Source organism: Carassius auratus, chromosome 17 (genome assembly GCF_003368295.1).
Source record: "Carassius auratus strain Wakin chromosome 17, ASM336829v1, whole genome shotgun sequence".
NCBI classification, from domain to species: Eukaryota; Metazoa; Chordata; class Actinopteri; order Cypriniformes; family Cyprinidae; genus Carassius; species Carassius auratus.
Window position 1 is genome coordinate 23,054,883 of NC_039259.1, and position 26,257 is coordinate 23,081,139.

General features: G+C 35.5%; 3 protein-coding genes across 7 annotated transcripts in view; 1 reads left to right on the forward strand and 2 right to left on the reverse strand.

The window, feature by feature from the left end:
* Positions 1-10,543, reverse strand: part of LOC113117643 (synaptosomal-associated protein 25-B-like) — a 35,646-nt gene extending 25,103 nt beyond the window's left edge. The window contains exon 1 of one of the 2 annotated variants that reach the window (XM_026286449.1): positions 10,417-10,543. The gene's annotated coding sequence lies outside the window, so the exon portion shown is untranslated. The remainder of the gene's footprint in view (positions 1-10,416) is intronic. The other variant, XM_026286448.1, reaches the window with a different exon arrangement.
* A 4,541-nt stretch (positions 10,544-15,084) lies between these two features.
* On the reverse strand, positions 15,085-19,736 carry LOC113117644 (ankyrin repeat and EF-hand domain-containing protein 1-like). 2 transcript variants are annotated; one of them, XM_026286451.1, is made up of 10 exons: positions 19,604-19,736; positions 19,105-19,493; positions 18,711-18,910; positions 17,728-17,877; positions 17,519-17,642; positions 16,430-17,264; positions 16,100-16,326; positions 15,548-15,675; positions 15,338-15,475; positions 15,085-15,253 (listed from the first exon to the last, which is right to left on the reverse strand). In XM_026286451.1, exons 2-10 carry the CDS (start codon positions 19,475-19,477, stop codon positions 15,206-15,208), a joined length of 2,223 nt encoding a protein of 740 aa, XP_026142236.1. In that variant the 5' UTR covers positions 19,478-19,493; positions 19,604-19,736; the 3' UTR covers positions 15,085-15,205. The 2 variants fall into 2 exon arrangements, with proteins under 2 accessions (XP_026142236.1, XP_026142235.1); XM_026286450.1 differs by lacking the exon at positions 19,604-19,736 and having other exon boundaries at positions 19,105-19,578.
* Positions 19,737-19,792: 56 nt separating this feature from the next.
* On the forward strand, positions 19,793-24,861 carry LOC113117645 (ketohexokinase-like). 3 transcript variants are annotated; one of them, XM_026286452.1, is made up of 8 exons: positions 19,793-19,934; positions 20,079-20,195; positions 20,972-21,106; positions 22,931-23,003; positions 23,168-23,314; positions 24,056-24,144; positions 24,288-24,446; positions 24,542-24,861. In XM_026286452.1, the coding sequence occupies exons 1-8, from the start codon at positions 19,843-19,845 to the stop codon at positions 24,588-24,590; spliced, it is 861 nt and encodes a 286-aa protein (XP_026142237.1). In that variant the 5' UTR covers positions 19,793-19,842; the 3' UTR covers positions 24,591-24,861. The 3 variants fall into 3 exon arrangements, with proteins under 3 accessions (XP_026142237.1, XP_026142238.1, XP_026142240.1); XM_026286453.1 differs by lacking the exon at positions 20,972-21,106 and adding an exon at positions 21,365-21,499; XM_026286455.1 differs by lacking the exon at positions 20,972-21,106.
* The last annotated feature ends 1,396 nt before the right edge of the window (positions 24,862-26,257 follow it).

The following is a 26,257-nucleotide window of genomic DNA, read 5'->3' on the forward strand; positions in this document are numbered from 1 at the left end:
CATCTAAGGGCCCGAAGATCACAGGCATCCAGTATGGTTTTCCAGCCTTGACCCTTACGCACAGAAATTGTTCCAGATTTTCTGAATCTTTGGATGATATTATCCACTGTAGATAATGATAACTTTTTAATGATAAGCAATTTTTCTCTGAGAAACTCCTTTCTGATATTGCTCCACTATTTTTCGCCGCAGCATTGGGGGAAGTGGTGATCCTCTGCCCATCTTGACTTCTGAGAGACACTGCCACATTGAGAGGCTCTTTTCATACCCAGTCATGTTGCCAATTGACCTAAGAAGTTGCAAGTTGGTCCTCCAGCTGTTCCTTATATGTACATTTAACTTTTGCGGCCTCTTATTGCTACCTGTCCCAACTTTTTTTGGAATGTGTAGCTCTCATGAAATCCAAAATGAGTCAATATTTGCATGACATTTCAAAATTTCTCACTTTCAACCTTTGATATGTTATCTATATTCTATTGTGAATAAAATATAAGTTTATAAAATTTGTAAATTATTCCATTCCTTTTTTACTCACAATTTGTGTCCCAAAGTTTTTGGAATCATGTTTGTGTATATGTATATATATGTATATGTATATATATATATATATATAACAAAAACTAATAATTTTTTTTATTAAGGTATTAATAAAAAAAACTATAATAGTGTCTCTCTCTCTCTCATATATATATATATATATATATATATATATATATACACACACACACATACGTATATATATATATATATATATATATATATATATATATATATATATATATACGTATACATATTTATATATATATATATATATACACACACACTATAAATAAAAAATCTCAAAGACACCAAAATGACACTGAGAGACAGACAGACAGATGGATAGATCGATAGTTAGATAGATAATCATAAAGGTCTAAGAACGAAGCAGCATGAATCTGTATAGGGATCGTGTATAATACAAAATAATTTAGTGTATTTTTACATAAATCTGTTCTGTAATATTGCATTTATTGAATAAATGCTCTATAAAAACATTTGAGATTATCCTGCTTGGCATAATGATGGGCTGTGACCCCGTGGGGAAACTTTTACTAAAGATTTTACTCCCCAGAAAACACTTCCAGCACAGTCTTATCTGGCCCAGGTCTAATTATAGTCATATGTGATGTTTACTCTTGCAGAAGTGCCTTTATGCATGATTTAGTCTCATGCCACACCAAATGTTCCCTTAATATGCAGCATAATCAGATCTCATTCTGCTCAAAGCCGTGTCTCTGGATATTCCAGCTGTGACCTCCAGCTTGAAGCTGATACTTCCTTGTATATCAGAAAAAGCAAAGGTCTTTCCACTCCTCTACCATTACCTGGTCTCACATTCACTAGACAGCCATTAGAAAGCAAATCTCATTCAGTTTAAAGCTTGATAACCATGACAACCAGAAAAGAGGGAGAGAATGAGAGGAGAAACAAAGCAAAACCAAACTTGATTTCAAACATAATATATCTACATGTTTACAAGCCAACTCAAATAACAGTAAGGCACAGTAAAGGACAGAAATAGAGAGAAAGAGAAAGAGAAAATGGTGGGACATCCAAACAGCACAGACAAGTGCTGGGTAATTTGCAAGTTACCAAGCAACCTGAAGAACCATAAAATCACAGAAAGCAGATTTCCATCCAACCTATCCATCTTATTCCACATTGAATAAAGAGATCATCTGTTTTACATATTAAAGGAAAAGATCCCCTCAAAATGAAAATCTTCTTAAGATTTACTCACTCACAGATTACTCAAGATGTAGATGTGTTTGCTTCTTCGTCAGAACAGATTTGGAGAAATTCAGCATTTCACTTGCCCACCAGTGGATCCTCTGCAGTGAATGGGTGCCGTCCCCTGTTGTCCTCTCACATCAAAATCCACCAACATATTTATTGAGGACTGTTTTTGATTGTTTTTGCTTGTAATTGTGCTTGGTCTGTGCATATTTCCCTCCTGATTCAGATGAGATGGCCTTTTCAATCAAGCAATGGTTTATCTCCAATCTTAATAATGAATTTGTTTATTTCAAACATGCACCTTTTCACTATAATATCTACTTAAGATATTAAAGGGGTCATATGATCTGATTTTAAGTTTTCCTTTCTCTTTGGAGTGTTACAAGCTGTTCGTGAATAGATAAGATCCCAAAAGTTGCAAAGACTAAAGTCTCAAACCCAACAGATATTCTATTTAAAAGCTAAGACTCGTCCACACCCTCCTAAAATCATTTAAACATGAACACTTGCCAAGCAGTTGCAACGCGTTTTACGGAGGAATTTTCCTAAACCTGGTGGAGAAGCTTACAATGCCGGCTGTTCTGACTCACAGACTGTAAGTATGTTTTCATATTTAAGCGATTTGCCACTGATGATTCAAATGCAAGTTTTTAGCAGTGTAGAGTAGCACTAGTTGTTTGTAATTTCTCTGATCACAAATGCAGACATATTTTTATGTTTAACGCGTAAAAACACAGTATAAGTCATTATAAAAAAGTAATTTTGGTCCCCACTGGATGCAACAAATTCCTCGTTTATAATGGGTTTTATTGTTTTTGTATCATCACTATATGGTAAGAGGCGTAACATTTCCATCACACTCTTGAGGTATTCGGCCAATCACAATGCACTAGATAGCTGGCCAATCAGAGTACACTTCGCTTTTCAGAACAATGAGCTTTATAAAAATCAACGCATTTCAGAAAGGCTGGGTATAGAGGAGAAACAATAATGTACAGTATGTGGAATAAATGTGTTTTTTAAACATAAACTGCATAAACACCTTTCATTACACCAAATACACCAAATAATGTTATTTTTTAGCAACATCATATGATCCCTTTAATGTACTGGCACCATGTAGGTTTCCTTTGGATGTTTTATCAGCTGTTTGGACTCTCATTCTGATGGCACCCATTCACTCCAGAGGATCCATTGGTAAGCAAGTGATAATGTTCAATTTCTCCAATGAATGTTCCAATGAAGCAACAAACTCATTTCCATTGCCTGGGGTTAAGTACATTTTCATTAAGTACATTTTCAGCAAACTTTCATTTTTAGATGAACTGTTCCTGTAAGAGTGCGAATGCATCTGCTTTTTTTTGTTCAACAGAAAAAAAGGAAGTCATACTGATTTGGAACGACATGAGGGGGAATAAACGATACCAGGATTTTCATCTGTTAGGTGAACGATCTCTTTAAAAATAGACTGCATCAATTGCACCATGTAAGACTGTCAGAAGAAGAGAAAATCAACTCCATGTAACTCCCCCAAGAGCCCTTTTAACTTTAATAATCAACTATTAAATCCTGCTCATTACAAAAGAACAGCTCATCAAACCTAATCAGCCATTCCAACACCTTCCAGAAGACAACAGTTCTCCAAGGTGTGATAAAAAACCGAGAGAGTGGGGTATAGTTAGCATGAGTCAGTGCTGTGAAGTGTGTGATTAAATATTTGAACATAACTGTCACGAAAACGACAGGTTCCATTCCGCACAACAAGGTTGAATGCACAGGTCAGCTACAACCGATCCCCAAATGTACACGTCTATAAAATTACGGAAATGTCAGGAGAACTGAATCCTGTAACTCCAGAGGAGGTATGTTAGCAGGAAGTGAGTTGGCAGTGTTAATTTCCTAAAGTCAACAGAATTTCAGTTAAGGCTGATATAATACCTCTATTTGGAAAACACGCTGAAGCACATTAATCATGCTCGGCGTTGCACTTGAGGAGGCGTAGTCAACTCTGAAAGTAGGGCACACGATCATGATCTCAGCCCTGTGATGGAGAGGATGTCACGTACAGCTGCTCGTCTTTGTTTCAGTAAAAATGCATTGAAGCCAATATTTTTATACTTCTTCTAATATGATACTTCCCATGCTCATCTAAAACAGATTTGATACAAAAATAAGGCTTGAATATTATTATATTCCTCATTATTTTGAGGCTTTTCCATCATTAACATCACAATGGTCTCCAATTTCTGATCCCGTTGCATTTAAAATGAGTCTTTAATTCAAAATGTTTTGAAGACGCAAGCTTGGAGCATGTGCTATAAGATGGAGAATCCTTCAAAAGTGCATTGTGGCTTTCAGATGCACAGCTGTTTCGGTCAAGGACAGTGGAAATGTCAGTGCTGCACACTGGCACATCTGTATCTGCCTTTATACTGCAGATATACATTATTCACTGAGATCTATGAGGTCAAGATTATTAATGCAACACTGTTGTTGTGTAGAGACACGGGGCTGAACATAGACATGATTGGATCTTATAAAATCCACAATGTACTAGGAATAAATAGGACCAGATTATGTTGTGTAATGATATTACATCTATCATAAAATGCATAGTTTTGAATCTAAAGTCTGTTTATTAATTTAAAGCTATTGTAATATCAATTTTTTCTTTTGTGGAAAAAAAATATTTTCATGTAATTAAAATGAATGGGAGCTAGTGCTTTCAAGCTTGAATTTCCATAATAATAGCTTAATTTTTTGGAGTTTCACAGTATCAGTCTTTATTCACTTTCATTATATTGAAAAGAGTGGCCAAGATTTATTACACCAAGATAATAATACAAATCCAGGTAAAGTAAATGACAGATTTTCATTTTTAAAAATCAATATTTCTTTAATGCAAGCTGAAATATATTTCAAAATGTAGACTATACTCTGAATGCACTCTTTATGTCAGTTTCTAAAATTATTGATCCATATAGCTGCTTCTGCTTTTTTTTCTTTACCTGTTGTAAAAGCAGTGTAACACACAGCCTCTCATAGCTTATCACTAGACATCTTACTTTTATAAGACTTCACCTTGTATCATATGTCTTATGTCTTTACTTTTTAAATATGATGAGGTGACCATAATGAAGCTGATTGTTGAGAGGCTTGTTTTTCTTCTTTTATTAGTTTGTTTGAACCAAGGACATTGATAATACCTGGAGAGATCTATCTGTTAGTCCATTCATCTCAAACCCTTCACTAGTCACTGTCCTCAGCTGTGACGTCAAAGACAGCAGACTTTATAAAAATATAAGTCCATTCCACGCTTTTAAGAGCCCTTCAATCTGCAAAATCAGCACTGCAAAAACATCTCATCTCATCTCATCTCTAACAAACTATTTACAATGTAAGAGACATAGCTGGAAGCTAGTGTAGTTACAACAAAAAAACAAAAACTTTTTTTTGCTAATTAAAATAAAATCACACACACACGCATATAAATAAATAAACAAACAATACTAAAAATAACCCTTTTCCTTTAGGGTGTATTGTTTTATGGCCATTGATCATTTAATTCAATTATATAACATGTTATATAAAACTAACCAAACGTCAAATAAAGCGGATGGATTGTAACTCAAAATCCCTGTGTTAACCTCATTGACCAAAATGTCTTTGTCAACATATTTAACCTGACCCTGTGCTTCCAAAGGTCCCTCCCTCCAATGCTATCCCATGATTCCTTCATATGACACAGTTCACAAGGGACCATCTGGTCACATATGACCATTCAACCCCCGGGATATACCTCCAACACTCCACAGGCTTATCTCCATTAAAACCCTGATCCCAGGATCAAGGAGAGTCCCTCGAGCAGCGGCCGGCCCTCTGCTGAGAAATGGTCTTCATCAGAGCGATCCAAACCACCATGCTCCTATGTGTTGCTTTGGAGATATTGTGTATGTAATTAAAATCTGACATCAGTTTTGTATTTTTCTTGTTATGTTTGCAGACAGAATCCATGGGAGGGGAATTGGTCCTAAATCAGTGGCAAAATGGAGAGTTTAACCCAAGGCCATATTTGTGATATGAGTCTATTTCCTTTCTCCTTGCCAAAGGCAAAAATGGGGATGAGAAGCAAATGTGAGGTAGAAAGGTTTGAATTCATTTCTGACACAGCCTATTTGTGTTCGGTAATTCTTGTTTTTTACTATTTACATTTTTTCTTTGACTGTGCATCAAATAGCTTTACTAAAAGGAGGGAATGCATTCAATGTGCCAGAGGTGAGGAGATGAACTATTTCTCAGGTTTTCTGCATGGAATTCATGAATAAAGCTCAAAATGCAACAAGGGATCTGTATCTCAATGCATCACATTTTCTCTAAAATATATGAACATCTGACCTTTTAAGCCTTTAGGAGGCACAACAACACATACTTAACGATACCCAGAGTGTGAATGGAGCTTCATATTTAAAACTCTACAGCAACACACATGCAAAAACTGTTCGAGTCTGTCAGACCATGGAAAAATCCATGGCAGGCATATTAAAAGTGAAGAAAGGTTGAATAAAACATGAAGCCAAATGTACAGCAGCAAAAATAGGCCAAAAAGACTACTATAAGAAGCCATGCATGGGCCATAGCCGATATGGCATTAAAACAACAGAGCACTATTAAAATGTATCCTCTATGAATGTATGAATTAATAAATGCATGTAATGGACCTTTTTTGAATTTCGGTGGTTCTCAGAAGTCATCATAGTTGGGTTAACAAATATAGCGGTGAAAAGAAACTACTGTCCAACAGCAAAAGAAAGACGTTTTTACAGTACATACTCTTAATTTAAGATTAATTTAACTTAAAATGTTGCTTCTGTATTTTCATGGTAAAGTTCTGGCAATCACATCTGCTGTTTTTACAGTATATTTGAAAGTTGAAAATTGAAAATGTAGAACATTTAAATATTAAAAACCTCACTATTTGGATGTTAATAACTGTTTAAATGTGTCACAGTCTATGGAAATGGTCCACATAAAAAAAAGGAGAAGAAGAAAATAAATATATGTATATTTACTTTGTCAAAGCACATTTCGGGTCTTATTGTGCACAATGCATCAGTGCACATTATATTAAATAAAAAAATGGCTTGTGTTTGTAATCTTTAATCAGAAAGTAATATCCTGTTCTACCTCTGCAACTATATTTCTTTTCGCCTGCTATCACAAAACCCCTCACCTCCGGCTGCTTGGCTCCAAATGGGATATTTTTCACAAGCCAAACAATTCACAAAGAAAGTGACACACGTTTCTTCTCATAGAAATGAGAAGTCATATTTAATTTAGAAATACATCAGTGTGTAGAAATAAAATGGGTTGTGACTGACATTCAAAGCATAAAAAAAAACGTAGTCCTCGGTCAAATTTTTTTCCAAAACTCTTTAAAAATGAAGTTTCCAAAAGGAGGTTTTGACAGCAATGCCATAAAATAACAATTTTTAGGTTCTGCAAAGAACCTTTCAGTGAACAAATCTTAAAGGAACCACTTTTTCTTAGTGTGAAGAACAGTTTAATAACCTAAAGAACCTTTTTCCCCTATTGTGCAATTGATGGTCGTTCTTTATGGAACCATTAATGCCCTTGAAAAATCTTTATTTTTAACGGTTACTATTAAAAGATTCTTCTCAGCTGTAAGCCAGCATGGAATGACAACACAACATGACAAGAAGCGGCAGCTAAAACATTCATAAAAGCAAACCGCATATACTTTTCAAGGATGTTACCCGTGTTTTGCCCCGTGACAAGCAGAAGAGGCACAGCAGACATGATAGGGTTACAAAGAACAAGCCGTGAAATGTGCTGTGTTATCAAAGGCCACATGTCCTTTTTTGAAAAGAGGGAAAAAAGATGACAGTCTGCCCCTAGAAAATGTTGCTATTCTGGGTAAATGCCAGATTGCACACAGACAAGAGAAGCAACCCTAAGGATGCCACAAAACCTGCTGGATACAGCCACCTTAAAAGCATATCAAGTTTGAAATGATTATTTGAAAACTTCAGGATTATATATTTGTCATATTTGTGTCAGAGCGTTGGCTGTGTAGTGCAGCAGCGTTCGGGAGGTTCAAAGCAATCATCTTTACCAGAGGGGATTACCGCTTTAAAACCAAAGTGAGTGTCCCATTCAGGAAGGGATAAAGCCCAGTGTACTAATCTGATGGAGCGGAGGTAGCTTGTACTAAGCCATCCATTAAAGCCACCAGCCATAGTCATTTCTGCGGGCTGCTAACTTTCTCTCTGACCCTACAGAGGAGCCTGAACATGTTAGCATTGCACGCCTAGAGCAGAACATGAGCCTGTCATCTGCACAGCCCATATGCACAGCATGGACGGCATTAGTCACCACCAGAGTCAACGAGAGAAGAGAACTTTACAGCAAACAGACAATTTGCATTCGACTGTTTGACATACGGCGCATCCACACAGCCAGTAAAGTCATTTGCAGCCTAAGGAGCGTGTTATATCATAATCTCTGACTGATGTGATGTTTCTGTACATGTCACAATGTAAAATCACTGCTGAATCACACAACATGAAGTGATTTAGAAACAAATTTCTATATATATATATATATTTAGTTGTGAATAAAACATCAATTACTGGATTAAGTTTAACAAGAAAAAGATTAGTTAATATTTCCTTTGAGGTCTGTAAATAATGCTCCAAATCCTTTTCAGACAAATGTATCACTGTTTTCATTAAATTTTTAAACACCATGTGTTAGGAAAAGCAGCGCTAGACTTCACACTGTGGAACACCCTTGGAACAAAATGCATACAGGTATAGGGTGTGCCCAACATATTCATTTCCACCTGCATCAAGCGCCTCAATTATTTTCTAAAACTGGATCATTTTGACACCAACCTAAAAATAAAGCAACAATACAACAATTTCCTCCAGCATCCACACATGAACCCCTAAACAAAGTGTCTTTCTGTTCAATGTCACTAGCCTCTCCGAGGGATGAGTTCGTTGCCAACACCCCGTTAGAAAATATAAAGCTGTAAACAGACCTGATGACAACGAAAACGCACCCTGGCCTAGATAAACAGTTATGCAATCTGCACTGGGCACTTCCCCCCAAAACAGAAGAGCAATGTCAACATTACAAGTCCCAAGGCTCTCCTTGAACATCGATGTCTGCTGGCTCACTGCACATGGAGAGGTGTGACAAACTTTTGGCAGTGTTAATTTAATTTATATAGAAAACAGCTATACCTTTAAATGCAATTATGGTCAGGGCCCAGCTGCCCTTCAATGTGACTTCAATCATATTTATCATCTATCAACAAGCTCATCTTACATTCAATCAATGTCTTATGATTTAGTATTGCATTAACATAAGAGCAAGTTAACATAACACCATGGAGGATAGGCTTATAAAGATTTTAAAAAAAAAATATATATATATATATATATTTTTTTTTTAATATTAATAACAAAAATGTAAAGTAAAAAGGACAGCTATGATTGCCAGAGTTTTGTTGCAAAATTACCGTGACAATATTTCTGGCATTATGAAATGGCATTATTTGACTATATATGTCATTAAATAATTTAACGTTGATGAACCAACTTATAGGAACCTTTAAAATGCAACAAGATAATGAAAATTGGTCTCTTCATCAACTGTGGTCAATGATAACATGAAGACAAAGCACAACAATAAACTCCTTCATTAAAATCACAAAGTAAATAATGCAATAAATATCAATTAAATATACTAAATCTCATTAAAATGTGGTTCCTCACACAGGGAATTTTTGGAACGCCCCTTTTTCCTAAATAAAAGAAGATTTCATATTTCATAGATATATTTTACCTTAAAGGTATTTTGCTTTGTTATGTGTATTTGCATTTATGCATGCATTTTATATTTATATTTAACAAATGCATACTGAAGATCTTTAAATTTTTCTCCATAAATATAGAATAAAATGCATGTTTTTTTCTTTTAGAATATATTAATTTAACTTGCAGTTGATTATATAAGATAATTTTTCTATATTTCCATTACAGTCACTTACATTTTTAAAGTGCACTCAACCATTATATGGAAAAATATTCCACCCCTACGGTATATAGTTGCAAAATATAGTCCAGAATAACCTTAGTTGTTGTTTGAGTAAATATTCTTTTAATAATGAACGTCTTGCAGGTATATAAAAAATAAATAAAAAATTACCTGGAGATGAATTATTTCAATCTGCTCAAAAACTAGGACACATCTATGATTTATTCAAAAGAAAACGGGTAGTTTGTACCAGTGATGCTTGACTTTCACAAAAGCGTTAATTAAATGCTAAAATAAGTAGTTTTGTCTTTGTTCGGTGTATTTTTAATGTTTTGACGGGCGCGTCTCTTAATGAGCGCTGTCCGCGGTGCTGAAATACACACAACAGGCATGAGCACGAACCAACGCTTTGAATCGATCAGTTACAGTTCTGATATCTATTTGAAACTTCATCGAAGTAAAAACGCTAACTACACTATGAATTTTTTTAAAATAAATTAACGAAGTGAACCTGTGAGAGTTGAGCGCCTACAGCTCATGCAAAAAGCTGTGCAAACAAATCAAAACACCTACCTCGCACTCGATGAACCACGTTGGAGATGTTACTATCGCCTTGCCTCCTTCAGCACTGATTTGGGTCACCTAATGCGCGTGCACACAGCTCTGGAGTGAGTGAGTGAGTGAAAAAAACCTCATCCCTCATCAAAGATGGCGTGCCCCTCTGACGTCATAATGAGCCTCAATAGGGCGTGCCCATACAGCCCCTGTGTGAGTGTAAATGTCCCCGCCCTAATCCAGGATGACGAGATGTTCTAGCGCTGATTTAGCGCTCATTGATCCCTGCTTTATGTTATATTGGAATGTATGGGTTATTTGACTCCATCTGATTTATTGTGATTGTGAAATTAAGCAGTTCTCCTTTAAAATGCTAGGAAATTACCTTGGGAATCACCTAATAGACTGTGGCCTCAGAGTTGTTGAAATGCCAAATTAAAAGTTTGTCCATTTTGTTTGAATCTGACCATGTCATCAGTTTACAAGGCCTCATTAATGGATAATATAAAAATAAACTTGTATAAGGAAGCGTCTGAAAATGGGGGGACAATTGTATTGGTAAAGGCATAGTACACCAATATATGAAAAGTATTAGAAAATGTACTTACCCTCAGGACATTCAAGATGAAGATGAGTTTGTTTGTTCATGCGAACATATTTGGAGAAATTTAACATTACATCACTTGCTCATCAATGCATCCTCTGCCGTCAGAGTGAGAGCTGATAAAAACATAATAATAATCCACTAGTAATCCATTATTTAACATCTTGTGAAGTGAAAAGCCATCAAGGGATTTTAACTTTAAACCATCACTTCTGGCCAAAATACCAGTCTGTAAGTCATAATATCGCTTCCTCGAATGATGGATTTGTTCACTACAAACATGCAGCTTTTTGGATGAACTACTCCTTTAATCTATTCAAAATGCAAGGGTAAAATATCAAGTGGAACAGAAGTTTGCAGAAGTCCCTTGATTTTCCCATTTTTCTACATATACATTGGGGTTTGAAATGGGTGCCTTGTTTGTATTTCCAATAAAAATAAACAAAAGAAAAACATTGCTTGTTTGTGTCTTGCCCCGAGCATCAAGTCAGCCTGATTTTCTAATGGGAGCAAGATCAGATAAAAGTGCTTTAGCTATATATACTTACAGATTCAGATAACGGGCACGGATCAATAGCACTTATTTCATTATTTAATGGCTTTTAGACTTCTAAAGGTTCTTGCTTACTGTTCTTTTGGTTTGTATTTGTAACTAGAGTGTGTTTCGAGGATGTGTTAGACAAGGTTATTGTGACTTTGGCGAAGGAGGACCTGAAAAAGAAAGCAACAGAAGGCTAGTAGTACAAAACAATCTGGCAAAGTGCTTCACTACATTAAAACAAATCAAGACATAAAATCTGGATACTTAACTCAGCAGGACAGATGAAGGTCAAGAATCTCCTGAGATAAAATACTGTCCGGCCAAGAGGCAAAAAACAGTTTGACTGTTTAAACATGCAATGTAAAACAAATCACACACACCCCATTAGACAGCAGAGGAGAAAATAACTGCTGGAGGGTATGGATATTGACTCAGCACATACAAATGAGACAGTAATGCTAGTCAGTGCAACATCCAACAAACAGAAAAACCCTGCTAAATATATTGATTTACACTTACAAGATTATTAGTCTTTAGCACCCAAGTCTTGTTTACTGTCTGAAGATGCCATTGTTATCTAGAATGAAGTCTGTCACACTGATGTATTGATAACATTTAAATTCAGATTAGGTTGTGAATTGGGTTTTTAATATGAGATGTGATTTACATATCATTGCAGCTCCTTTCTGTTCGCATTTACAGGACCCATACTGTTACCAATTAAAGCTCATTTATTTAAGCCAGATTCTCTTCAGTTTTTCTTGTCAATCAGCACTGCCAGAACCCACCCCCACAACATATCAGAAAGAGCCCTTGTTGCTCATGAAAAAAAAAAAAGGTGGGAAATCTGTCATTAACCTCATCATCTGCCTACCATCGATGATTGCATGCTGAACTGTGAATAAGCAGCAGAAACAATATCCCATCTTTGTGTAGGGTTAATGGCACTGCTGCAGATGCAGATAATTATATAGGAGAAAATACATGTGAAGTAATAAAAAGAGGCACATTTAGAGAGAGCCACCTTTCTAAATATCATGTGCGCATCTTAATGATTCAAATACATATGACATTCAGCATATTTCAGCAGCATGGAACATCACAGTTTTTAAAGGACTCACTCTCAAATATCTGATGAGGTCAAACTGGATCCACTAACTTGAACATGCAAATTAACCATTAATTATGATCTTTTACAATTTGGTATTTTAGACCATAATTGGAATAACCACAAAATATATGAAAGGCTGTCATATATTAAAGACAGAGAATGGAATACAAGCTTTACTGCACAGTACTATACACTGTGGAAGTCTGTTTTCACACACTTAAAAATAAAGGTTCAATATTTGATTCCATGGTACTGACCTGTTTCGACCGTAAACACATTTTGTCCTATTGAAAGTGTATTCTATACACTTAAAAATAAGAACAATTCTTAAAAGAACATTTTGACAGCTTTGTACCATTTTTCTAACAGTGTAGATCTTTCTCTTTAGAGTCACTAGAATGCTGATTTGAGCAACTGGCATTCAAGACTGGAATTATAAATACAGTTCAATTTATTTAAAACTAATAAGTGTCCTAAAAACGGAATGTTATGTTATATTATGTTATGATAACATTTGGACTTGATACTTGTTTCACCTTCATTTATTGAATAACCTTCATCTGCTTTTCTACATATTCCTCCCACCTCATTTGTGGGACACCTTTCTCCTTTCCCCCCTCCTCTTCCTTTTTCCTTTGAAGCTATAGATTAGGAGCTGAGGTGAGTGTGTCTGTGAGTGCCACATCATCAAGGCAATTACCTCCAGCACTGGAGCCGATTATCAGTTCCTCATCCTTTTAAGGCCTTGCGCTTTAACAGTCCTGGTGTACAGTATGAATTAATTATTTAATAATATCGAATCTAACATGTCTATTGATTGCCCTGCTTCTGTCTGTAGTGCAGAAGAATTTATATCTTCAGTGTCTTGTCCTTGCTGCAACGGCCACTTGAACTATCATCACATCCGGCTGCACATATAGAGTTCCAGCTGACTCCTCTGTGTCTCCTTTCATGCGAACGTGCCGAGTCAGAGCCTGTGAACAACAATGTGCAGGTGTTCTGAATTTCTATTGAGCTTTGCAGAATTTACATTCAATGGAGACGAACAGCATTTAAAAGTACATTTTAGACATAGAGTGAGCTGTCTGGTTTTTAGGGTCTTGTAAAAGAAATAGTTAATCCAAAAAGGAAGATTTGCTTAAAATTGACTTACCTTCAGGCCATCCATAAAAAAAAAAAAAAAGATGGATTTGTTGCAATTTGAAATAGATTTGGAGAAATTTAGCATTGCATCACTTTCTCACCAGTGGATCCTCTGCAGTGAATGGGTGCCGTCAGAATGAAAGCAGCTGATAAAAAAAGAAAAATCACAATAATCCACAAATAAACCACACCACTCCAGTCCATCATTCTTGTGAATTGAGAAACTGTGTTTGTAATATACAAATCCATTAAATAATTTAACTCCAAACCATTGCTTCTAAAATATGATTAATCCATATTCAATATCCAAATTTTTCAATCAGAAGAGAAATATGCACAGATCAAACACTGTGACAAAAGACCAAAACAGCTCTCTCTCTCTCTCTCTATATATATATATAAATAAACTTTGCACTAGAGGAAGTGTTATTATGATTTATCAACTCATTCTGATGGCACCCATTCACTGCAAAGGATCCATTGTTGGTCAAGTAACGGAATGCTAAATTTCTATTCTGATGAAGACACAAACTCACCTACATCTTTAATGACCAGGGGTTGAATACATATTAGTTTTCAGGACAATTATTTATTTAAACACCTCTAAACAGAGTCATAGTACAACACCTATGTGCTGTGCACATTATTTCTTGTACACAACATTTTATATCTAGCCTACATTAAAAAATAAACTTTTTAGTGTTTCCTTTAACATATCCAGACAAAATTCTAATGTTAATCTTTAAATACATAAGCAGACCTATTATTAATGTCTTGTTGTCAACCAAAATGTTGTCCCAAGTTAAAATGGTGCATTAAATTATGCATTATTGTGTCTGACTGCCCCCTACTGGCCAATGTGATGATTTAAATCATGCACGTGTTCATGCATATTTCAATAAGAATGACACAATCACTTACAATGATTAATGTGTTACCTTGAAACATATGACTGACATCTCCTTTTCCTGTGTTCAGTGGGGGTTGGTGATTAGAGCCAAAATCACAGGAGAAGCGCAAAGGAAAAAGGCTTATAGAGCAGGTGGTGCTCTCAGTCAGGGGTTTGTACAGCAGTATCCCAAATGGCAGAACACTAAGGTGACCACTGTGCATCTCAGTGACTGATTATGAAAGGTTATTTTTATCCACTGTCAAGAAAAGGGATTTTTACATGGTTTTTCTGTGGTCCTTCTTTCATTTTTTTCTCGAATGACAAAAGACGAACAAGTCTTGGAAAGACACATTTTTCAGAAATAAAAGACAGACAGTAGCTCTGAATGCAAAGCAGGTTTTGCACAGAGACATTTAATTTATTCCACCCCAGTCATTCAATCCCATTCAGCTCTGGGATGCTCTGTTGAAGTGTATGAAGTCCTTGAGAAGCGTCTTTTTGTCAAAGTGTTCCCTTCTACTTCTCAGTGTGTTGCGAACTGTTGGTAAGATGTTTCCCCCAAAGCTAGAATGCAGAAAACATCAGAAATTCTCAGTGTCTATCGAACATTAGAAATTTTATTTTTATATTATATTTATATTATCTTACGGTTTTGGGAACAAAGCTGATGTCAGACTTGTTGGTGCCACTTCTAATCTTGAACTTTGGGTTCTTAACTATGATATTGTCTCTCAGGTCTTTTTTCACAGCTGCTGAAACCAATGGTGCTGGTGACCGAATACGCATCTGCAAAAACAGAATATAACTCATTAAACATCCAAACTATAGCTATAGAAAGAAGGGCATTTCCCCTTTTACCTTTTCTTGTGCTGAAGAGGCTGTTTTTAAAGTTGGTTTTTCTTTGTCCTTTCTGCTGAATTTGGCCATGAGCAAAGCAATGATTCTTGCATCGCCATAATTTATAGCAATGTCCAAGCAATTCTGGTCTGTGTATACAAAAACATTGAATTGTTTTTTAAATAAATGAAGAAAAATATACAAATAGTAGACTACTGTTACAAAAGTTTTCTATTTCAAATTAAATTTGAACTTTCAATTCTTCAAAGAATCCAGATTTTTTTTAAATATGGACTCCACAAAATTAATCAGCATATTAGATTTCTGAAGGATCATGTGACACTAAAGACTAGATTAAAGGCTGCTGAAAATTCTGTTTTTCACCCTATATCACATGAATAAATTACATTTAAAAATATTTACATAATATATATATATTATGTAACATTTAATTTATTCCTATATTTTTTCAAATATCCTTAAAATTCTTAATTTAACTCTTAATGACATTAAACTTTCGAAAAATAATATAATGTAGAAAAAATAGAGGCATTTCAATATCAAACCCAGCACCTCTCTTGTTTTTTGCCATGACATTGGCTCCAGCTTTGATGAGATACTCTACACAGCTGAATCGACAGCTTTCAATAGCTCTCATGAGTGGAGTTGCTCCATTCATTGCCACTGCATCCACCACGGCTCCAGATTGCACCAGCATGATGGTAATGTCTACATGACCTGCATGGCAAGCATGGTGGAGGGGCGTCCAGTTAAACTGGTCAGCTGCATTGACATCAGCCCTACAGAGGAGTCAAATAAACAATGTTTTTTTTTTTTTTTTTTTTTTACACAGTCTAATGGTCCTCCAATTACATTAAATCTGCAGTTTTCTTTTAGCATTACCTCAGTGAAATGAGGAATTTCGCTACTTGGTAGTTGCCACAGCTGCACGCTGTCATGAGTGGCGTCTTAAAGAACTGATCCTTGACATCAACAGGCACTTGTTGGGTAAACGCCAGGCTGAGAGATTCTAGATCTCCAGTCTTCACACAATAATGGATGTTGGTATAGGTCTTTTCAGACTCATCGATATACCAAGCCGAATCATTCTCAATGGGGTGAATTGGTGGCCGGTCTGGGTTGAACCGGTTGCTGTCAGTAAATGGCTGGTAGATCTCGATCAGGTAGTAAGGTAGTCCACTGTCCTCTCTTATTGAGATTTGCTCAGGTGGCATTATGCATATGGGTAACGATGGGGCAGATTTGCCACTCTTCTTTTCCTTGCTACCCTTTTCCTTCTTAGCCTGCTTCGGAGCGTAGGATGAGATGACAAAGGCCTTCTGGAGGTACTTGAGGCCTTTGAAAAAGTCATTTATGTTGACGACACTTTCACGGTTTTTGTCATGTTCCATGATGATCCTTTGTAGGTTCTCATTACTTACAGGAGCTTGATGCGCTTGAAGCGAAGACACAAAATTTTCCACAGAAATGTTTTCAACACGTTTGTCGAGTCCCTCAGCCATTTCAAAGGCTTTGCGCAAGGTTGTCTCATGCTCACAGGACCAGTCGTGAAGGGTGACGGCCCAGAGTTCATTGGGGTTTATAGCATCGGCTGCAGAAAGCTTCACATGCATCTTCTCTGCTTTTTTGAGCTCCTTCAGGGCAGCTTTGTGGCCATTGCTTTTGGCGACTTGGCTTGGAAGTTGACCTTCCAGATTCTTCAGTTTAGGATTACATCCTGTTGTAGACAAAAGAGAGGACTCCCATGAATAAAGGTGCGGTCACATTTACCATTGTTCTGCAAGATTTTGTTGGTAAAATCCAGACATTCCAATAGAAATTTGATGTGATGTGAAACAAGTTCATTTCACTGATAAGCAGCTCTACTGAAGACAGTAGTGTGTCGGTATTCAGCTTGAATCAGGTCAATGTTTATTTAATTTAGACAGTAATTGTTTTGGGGAAAATGGAAAGACATTAGACCCAGCCTACCTCTTTGGGCCAGGAATCTACAGCACTCATTAAAGCTGCCAGCCGCAGCGAAGTGCAGTGGTGTGTTACCCTTAGTCGAGCTGATACCCAAGTCAGCAGAGTATGCAGACAGCACCTGTAAAACCTGAACAAAGCAGAGACAGTAATAGTCTCCAAAGTGAAACAAAGGTGAATGTGCTATTGTGCTATTCAGAATGCCATGGCATAACCTCAAGGAAACCTCCTTCTGCGGCAAAGTGGGCAGCACATCGTCCTTCCTGATCAAGCATGTCAGGATTCCCTCCTTTTTGTAAAATGGCTCTGACAAGCTTCACAGCACCAGCCTTAGATGCCTCCATGAGCGCAGAGCATCCTGTCAACTTTGGAGAGCCAAAACATAACAAATATACTGATTCAACTCGAAATCCACATTTTCAAGCTGACCTATTAAACAGACTGTCTCATATTTTATATGGAAAATTCGAAAGACTCCAAATTACCAATATGATCAAAACTTTGCTGAAAAAACATAACTTTTGTCATCTGATCGATAGTTACTACTTTTTTTTAGCAATTAAAAGGCCTTTTAGTATTATTCTAAAAACGTAGTCTTTTTGATATATAAATCTTAATTGATTTAAGAATAACCTTACATTGTAAGCAATATTTCTAAATCATGTTAAAATGATATATTAGGCTTCTGGGGAACTTTTTTTTCATCTCTCAGTCATCATTGTATTGCATTGTATTATATATTTTACCTGCCACAATAAAGTCTAATCTACAGAACTTTAATCATAAAGCTAAATATTTAATCTTACTAAGACAAATTATTGAAAGAGAGAGTGACAATTAATATTTATATGCATTTTATGTAAGTAGCCTATGACACCGTTATAAAGATCTCATTGACCTACATTACAAGCTATGAAGCTATCAGATTTTTTGGCCATATAAATAATAATTTATGGCCATTAGCAACTGCGAAATATTGCTCAGTTTGGACATCTAAATAAAGCTTCAAAGTCCTAATATGAGCTCCATGTTGTCACTATATCATACTATATGAGCTATAAAAGTAGTTGTAATATTATGTATTTGTAAAAGAGAACTTTGAATCATCTATGCATACAATTTTGGATTCTTGCTGTGTCAAACATATAAGGGAACATTAATCTGATTCTGTGCTATGATTTGAGGACAGATCTCCAACCTGATTCACTGCATTTGGATCAGCTCCTTTCTCCAAAATGTTTATGCACAGATTTTCACAGTCCTTCGCATGCTCACAGGCGAACACAAGCAGTGGCTTCCCTGAGTCAGAAACATTGTTGACATCTGCGTTGCAGCCGAGCGCCATCTGCAGGCAGAGAGCATGTTCTTTAGCTGGAGATATGCAGTAGAACAGCACCCCTACAAATGAAGAGGATAATTAGTAAAAGCAATACTAAATATAACCGAGGAAATTACAATAAAAAAATATTTCAAAGAACAAAAGCATTACCTTTTTTTTGTACCTATATAATAATTTTAACGTATCGGTATAGGTAAATACACTGTAAACAAGTTCGATTAAAATTGTAGAGAACATAAAAAGATGTTCTTGCCTTTTCCCTCTTCATCTGTGAGATTCACATTTGCATGATTTGTGATCAAAAGAAACACAATATTGAAGTAGCCCAACTGTGCAGCCAGCATCAGTGGTGTGCAGCCCTTCTTGTCCTGTATGTCAGGGTGGGCTCCCAGTGACAGAAGGAACCGTACCAAGTCTTCATCACGGTCCAGAGAGGCTTGGTATAAGGCACCGAGTCCTTGTTTGGGTTCGGTCAGATTTAGCAGATTGGATACACCCACGTCGACCATCTTATTTATCTGTGCTTTGTTTTTCTCCCGCACATATTGCAGGAGTTTATAGATCTGGAGGACCTCGAGGGTGCCTTCCGCCACCCAGTTTACCACACTTGCTGAAGTCTCCTCCATTCTCTTATCTATTAGTCTTCAAAAATAATAAATCATATTAAAAACATGGCAGTGGGGCAACTGAAAGCCTGTCAGATCATGTGTACATTCAAATATTTAAACAACAAATGCGTTTTTAGAACTTACTACAAAAACGTAACTGACAGCAAAGTCTCGGCTGCACTCGGTAAAAATCGGAAATCATCGTGTTCAGCTCGCGCTGACACTTTCGGCCACACTCGGTAAAAGCCGTTAGACTTCGTGTCATGTTTACGCTCTCCAGTTCACTGAAAGATAAACGTTCTCCCGTTCCTGTGCGGAACAGTGTAACGTCATGACCTTTCGTCTCGTGTCCATAGTTCAGGATTTCGTTCTGCAGGAAGAATATGGGAGACAAAAAGATACTCAGCATTGGTTTGGTGTGTCTAGATATCATCAATGTTGTTGATAAATACCCGGAAGAAGATACTGATACCAGGTAAGAAATTCTGAAAATAATGTAGGCCTATGATAGCTAATTATTTATTTTAATGCACTTTTAGCGTTAGCGTTCCGAACGCATAATCAGACCATAAAGAGCATGTATATAAGTGTTATACAATAACGTGCAGCTGGTTGGTAGGTGTTTGTCTCAGAGATGGCAGAGGGGAGGAAATGCATCAAACACGTGCACAGTTTTGTCTCTTCTTGGGGCCCCGTGTGCTTTTATGGGGTCCTTGGCTCCTGGACCAGTAGCTGAGTAAGTGTTTTTATACCTACTATTATGCAACAACATTTTAAAAATATTATGTATACTTTATATATACATGCATGATTATTAGGAGTTCCTTATTTTCAGCAATGACGTGTATTTGGTCAAAATACAACACAAAAAGTAATGTTGAAAAATATTGTTACAGTTTAATAGAACTATTTTTTTCTATTATTAATTATTATATGTTATTGTATGTACTTGATATATGCATTGTAATTTATCCCCATGATAGCAAAGCTGAATTTCATCATGATCCTTCAAAATTCATTCAAATATTCTGATTTTGCACTTAAGAAATATTTATTATCAATGTTGAAAACAGTTGCACTGTTAATTTTTTTTGCCAAAACCATACTTTTTTTTCTCCAGAATTCTTTGAATCTTGCATTTATTTGAAAAAAGAAAATCTTTTGTAATAGCAAATTATATTTACTGTAACATTTGATCAATTTAATGCATCCTTGCTAAATAAAAGTATTAATTTATTTGAAAATAATCTTACTTTTCCCAGACTTTTGAATGGTAATACATTGGTTTTCCCAAAATATTATGTAAATCAACTGTTTTCAACATTGATAATAAGAAATGTCCCGAGCATCAAATTATTATATTAGAATGATTTCTGAAAGGTCATGTGACACACTCAAATTTTCTTACTCCTGCAACTACAATTTCCTGCCCGTCACACAACTTGAGTTTATATACACTGCACACATACATTCTGTATAGATATACTTTTCCTTGGTAATTTGTTCTTCTAGCTTCATCTTGAATGACTTTCAAATGTACAAGATTGACATCTCTCTTCTTCTGGAGCATGCTGAATGCTCCTTTCCAGCTTCTGTAGTAATCAGCAGTGTGACGACAGGAAGCCGTACAATTCTGCATATGAACAGGTTTGTGTGCGAGTTTGTGTGTACTGTAAGTACTATGAAGCTCTTTCCTCACAGGATGGCTGTCACAGCAGATCACATCAAAACAAGGAAAATATACTAACTGCTCAAAGTGGTAATGCTTTTTCCCTTTAAAGGGTGCGCTAAAGGTGAATGGTTCAAAGTTCTGGCACGCTTTGTGAGCCTGTTGTATGTTTTTCTTCGCAAATCACTCAGTAGTGCATATGGGTCACTGCAATGCCTCTCTATTTGCTGCACTAGTTTCATCGTGGGGGATTTTGCACGGCGTGGGGTGGACATATCTGGTGTGGCTTGGCAGCCGTGGGGTGAGACCCCGTGTGCCTGTTGTGTGGTGTGTCCTACCAAGGGCTCGCGCACTGTCGTGCTCTCGGACACGTAAGAGTAGCATCCAAAGTTACAACAATCATAACATAGCCAAAGTTAGATGGGAACCTGGTAAATTACCATTTCCCATTCTCTAACATAATCTAAGAAAGTCTTTCCGCAATGGCACTGCTGTAATTGACAATAATTTAGACTTAAAGTAGCTGCCATTAACAAATCATGACAATTTGACATTGCATGCATTAATTTGAGTGCTTAATTTTTGTTGGGAATTTGTTATTTTCAGTTTATTTATGTTTTACTATTAAATGTCTGTTTTATAAAAGATTATTAAACAACACACAACAGCACACAATGTCAAAGCATACTAACTAACTAGCTTATTCCACGGCTTTCTGACTTTTCAGAATTACATGATTCTGAAAGATCAGTTGCTACATTCTATGGCCAAATATTTAAAATGGAATATGTATATGATAACCACTAAACTATATAAATGAATTTTTATATCATTATGAAGCTTACATCATCATGTAAATTTATTTGATAAGCACCCGTGTAATAAGTTGTGTAACGTCCAGTCATTCAGTGAGCTTGTTTCCTTAAAAAAGGTCATTGTGAGTTTTCTCACAGTTTTGGCATTTTCCTCAGAATTGAAAAATATAATATAATCTCAGTTAAAGATATAAATATCTTGCAATTCTGACTTTATATGTAAACGCATGACTTTATAGATACAGTATAAACGCACAATTCTGAAAAGGAAAGTTTAAATTGTGTGATAAACCAGCAATTGTGAGAAAAAGTTGCGAATAGCTTTTTATTTGGAATTCTGTAAAAAAAAAAAAAGAAAAAAAAGAATTGTGATTCAGAATTTTGAGGAAAAAGTCAGAATTCTGAGGGGAAAAAAATCTGAATGGTGATATTTTTTCACAGAATTTTTGATTTGTGAAGATAAAATATCACCTGGTTAAGGTTTATCTCCGTGGTTAAGAATGTATATTGTCCTCACTTTCAATTGCTTTGTTTGTTTTTTAATATATAAAACAACACTTATTTTTACCTAGGCCTTGAATAATATCTCTAGTCTAAAACCTTTTCTTTTTCTTTTTTTTTGAGAACTTCCAAAATATTTTCCGCCTTTGGTTTAGTATATAATCACAATTATCTTGTAATCACAGCACAAAGCTGACTATTTGTACTGATGATTGTTATCAAATGCTTACCGTATACAAACCGACAGGCATCCGGTCTAGGGCAATAATCTTGGGTTTTTCCACTATACAGACCTTTCACTGATTCAGTTTGTGACTGTAAACAGTTTTTAATAATATGATTATAGCAGATCATGTCAAAATAATGGATAGTGACCTATCATGTACACAAAGTACAATTTTTATTTACTGATCGTTCTTTAAACACTGATTGTTGTAGTCTGAAATACAAGAGAACTTTCATCAGCTATTCTCTCTGCTTAATCAGAAACTTACCAGATGTTTCTGTAGAAGATTTTTCAAAGGTGGACCTGAGCCAGTACAAGTGGATCCACTGGGAGGTGAGAGTGTCTGCCAAATATCTTTCACTTGCTTCATAGTAACACTCCAAGTTCACACTAGTCACACTGAAACACTATTTAGGTTATATATATATAATATAATAGCTTTATTCCAGAGAATAATGAGAAAACTAAAGCTGATTGTTTTATGAATGCATTGTCAGGGCCGTAATGCTGACGAACAAGTGAAGATGATTGAGAGGGTGAGAGAGTATAACAGCAAACAGGAAGAGAAGAACAGAATCACCATCTCTGTGGAAATAGAGAAGACCAGGGAACCCCTCTATCAGCTCTTCCCTCTTGGTGATTTGGTATGATTTTTTACATGATTTAAACAAGCTTCACATGAATAAAACACATTTTGTTAACGTGGATTAACCACATCGTCAAATGTTCTTTGTAAACTGGTTTTGGACTGTCAGATCACTAAATATTTACATTTTGAACATTTATTCAAAATATTTTGTGTATATTATAATGTATGTATACTACCGTTCAAATGTTTGGGGTGAGAATGATTATTTTATGATTATTGTTTTATTATTATGATCATTTAAGGAAGCATTAAATTGATCAGAATGTATAATTTTATAAAAGATTTTGATTTCAAATTGTTTAAAATTCAGCTTTGTGACCGTATGAAAAAAATACATTTAAAATGTTAATAATATTGCTTAATAGTATTGTTTTTATTGTATTAAATATATTACATAAATATATTTAAATAAGACTATTTTAAATATATTTAAAAATGTCAAAATATATGACTTATAAGTAGGTCCTATACACAATCTGGATTCCACAAATATTTCTTTTTTTTTTTTGCTTTGATTTTTAAAAAACTGGGAGCTGAAGTCCTAATATATGATAATAACAAAATTCAACAAAATATTTAATAAATGAACATGCAATCAGCAGAAGATTTAAAGGAGCAGTGCATTTAAATTCTGTTGAAATCTGAGTGTGCCGATTATATATGCAGGTCAGGTAAAAACATTTGTGATATGTTTGTACACTACACAGCTTGTTTATCAGTGGCTGCTTTCACTCAGGTCTTTGTCAGTAAGGATGTGGCCCAGCACTTTGGGTTTACCTCAGCCTCTGCTGCATTGAAGGGTATCTACGGTCGTCTGAGAAAGGGGTGAGTCAGTGTTAAAACCTCCACTAGATGTCATTAGTGATCCAAAAATTCTGGCCATGTCTATTCATAATCACTGCTTAAGTTTGTGCTTTTTTAAATATTAGCTGTTCCATTTGTTTAGATGAGTTTTCTTGTGTGTCTAGAGCTACCCTAATTTGTGCCTGGGCAGAAAAGGGAGCGGATGCTATGGGTCCCGATGGTGTAATTATCCATTCAGATGCATTCCCGCCTGAGAAGCTTGTAGACACTCTTGGAGCAGGAGATACGTTTAATGCCTTCTGTGATATATTCCCTTTCAAACGGTAAGGATGAAGGTCTGATTCTGAAACACAAAGAAGTAAGGGGTTATTGTAAGTTGTGGATTTAAACCAAACTGGATCCTTTTTCTTTTCTGCAGGGGGCAGCCTACAGGATGCTCTCACATTTGGCTGCCAGATTGCGGGTAAAAAATGCGGCATCCACGGATATGATGGAATTTTACACTGAACATGGCAGAGAGGTGCACAGCTGGAATGTAGTACAGACATGAAGCATGATAATAAACTTAACTAGCGTTGTAAAACAGTAGTCATTGTCAAGGCATGATGAGGTACTGGAAAATGGTGCTTCACATAGAAAAGACTAATGTTTATGCAAAGAATAAGTCTAAATTATGGTGGTACAGTATATCCTACTGATGTTCCTCTGTATTAAGAATCAATAAATTGAAGAAAACAACTTGCAACCCTTCACTTCCGCTTAAAAAACAAAACAAAAAAAACTGTAAAATTGCGATATATCAAAAAGAAAATAAATTTCATTTTAGAATTTTTGTGTACACTACCAGTCAAATATTAGGAATAATATTTTTTATACATATACATATTTTCTTTAAAAAAAATGCATTTGATCAAAAATACTAAAATATTACAAATATTAATCCTGTGACATATATTACAGTTTAAAATGACTGTTAAAAATTTTTCTTTTTTAATATACTTAAAGTGTAATTAATTTACTCCTGTGATACCAAAAACTGAGTTTTCAGCATTATTACTTTAGTCTTCACTGTCACATGATCCTTTAGAAATCTTTCTAATATGCTGATTTGCAGCTCTAGAAGCATTTTTTTGTTATTATCAATGTTGAATACAGTGATACAATTTCTTTCAGAAGTTTTGGGTAAGAAATGAATACTGTTATTGTAAAGGATGCAATAAGTTGATCAAAAGTGACAGTGAAAACATTCATATGCAACAAAAAACAATTTGCTTCAATTTACATTCAAGTATTAAAAGCAAAAGCAGTTTCAACATTGATAATAAAAATAACTATTATTAATAAGAGCACCAAATGAATATCTAAATAAAATAAATATTTCACAGTATTACTTTTTTACTGTACTTTTGATCAAATAAATGCAGCTTTGATGAGCATCAAGAGCCTTTTATGAACACATTAGTCTAAACTTTTTAACCTAAACCTGTACTAAAGAAAAAATATTGTGAGCATACTATCCTAACAGTGCTATGATAATACTTATGAGTTATGAGAAGGAGTTCAGGGATATTGTTCCCTGATTGATACTGAAGTGTTGGCAAGCATTTCTACTGCAGTAGGGACCACATGCCTGAGTTTTGCACTGTATGCAGAGAAAAAGAGACAAGGGAAGACAAAGATGTGAAGTGAACATAAATGAAAGACAAACAGGGATACGTGACATTTTCCCACCCAGTCCCATTTAGACACAGCTGGCCAGAACTACACGGATTCTTTTACCACACCCAATGTGCATTAATGACACCCTGTCTGTCTGATAATATATGTCTGACATTTACTTAGGGGAAAATTATACAAACCGAATTCCTTTAAGCCTACGTTTTTGATATACTGTAAAATGCACTCTTCTCAAATTTGTGGAAATACTGTGTCACATGCCTAGAAATCACTGTCAAATGTAAGTAACTTTTGTGACTGTAGGTACAGTAGTTCTTACTTTTAAACTTTACAACTGTAAACATACTTAGCATGAAATTAACCACATTTATCAGTGCACATTATTCCAAAGAACAAATAACTTCATAATATGTCATCGAAATGTAAATGTAACTTACTGGACCTCAGAACCAACTTT

What these genes read in the sequence shown, in the direction of transcription:
- LOC113117644 (XM_026286451.1), bottom strand. Translation starts at nt 19,477, where the DNA reads ATGGAGGAGACTTCAGCAAGTGTGGTAAACTGGGTGGCGGAAGGCACC. An exon ending in CAGAAGGAGGTTTCCTTGAG is followed by an intron (nt 17,643 to 17,727) that starts GTTATGCCATGG and finishes TGCTTTGTTCAG; the next exon opens with GTTTTACAGGTGCTGTCTGC. An exon ending in AAATTCCTCATTTCACTGAG is followed by an intron (nt 16,327 to 16,429) that starts GTAATGCTAAAA and finishes ACTCCTCTGTAG; the next exon opens with GGCTGATGTCAATGCAGCTG.
- LOC113117645 (XM_026286452.1), top strand. Translation starts at nt 19,843, where the DNA reads ATGGGAGACAAAAAGATACTCAGCATTGGTTTGGTGTGTCTAGATATC. An exon ending in ACAATTCTGCATATGAACAG is followed by an intron (nt 21,107 to 22,930) that starts GTTTGTGTGCGA and finishes CTGCTTAATCAG; the next exon opens with AAACTTACCAGATGTTTCTG. An exon ending in GATATATTCCCTTTCAAACG is followed by an intron (nt 24,447 to 24,541) that starts GTAAGGATGAAG and finishes TCTTTTCTGCAG; the next exon opens with GGGGCAGCCTACAGGATGCT.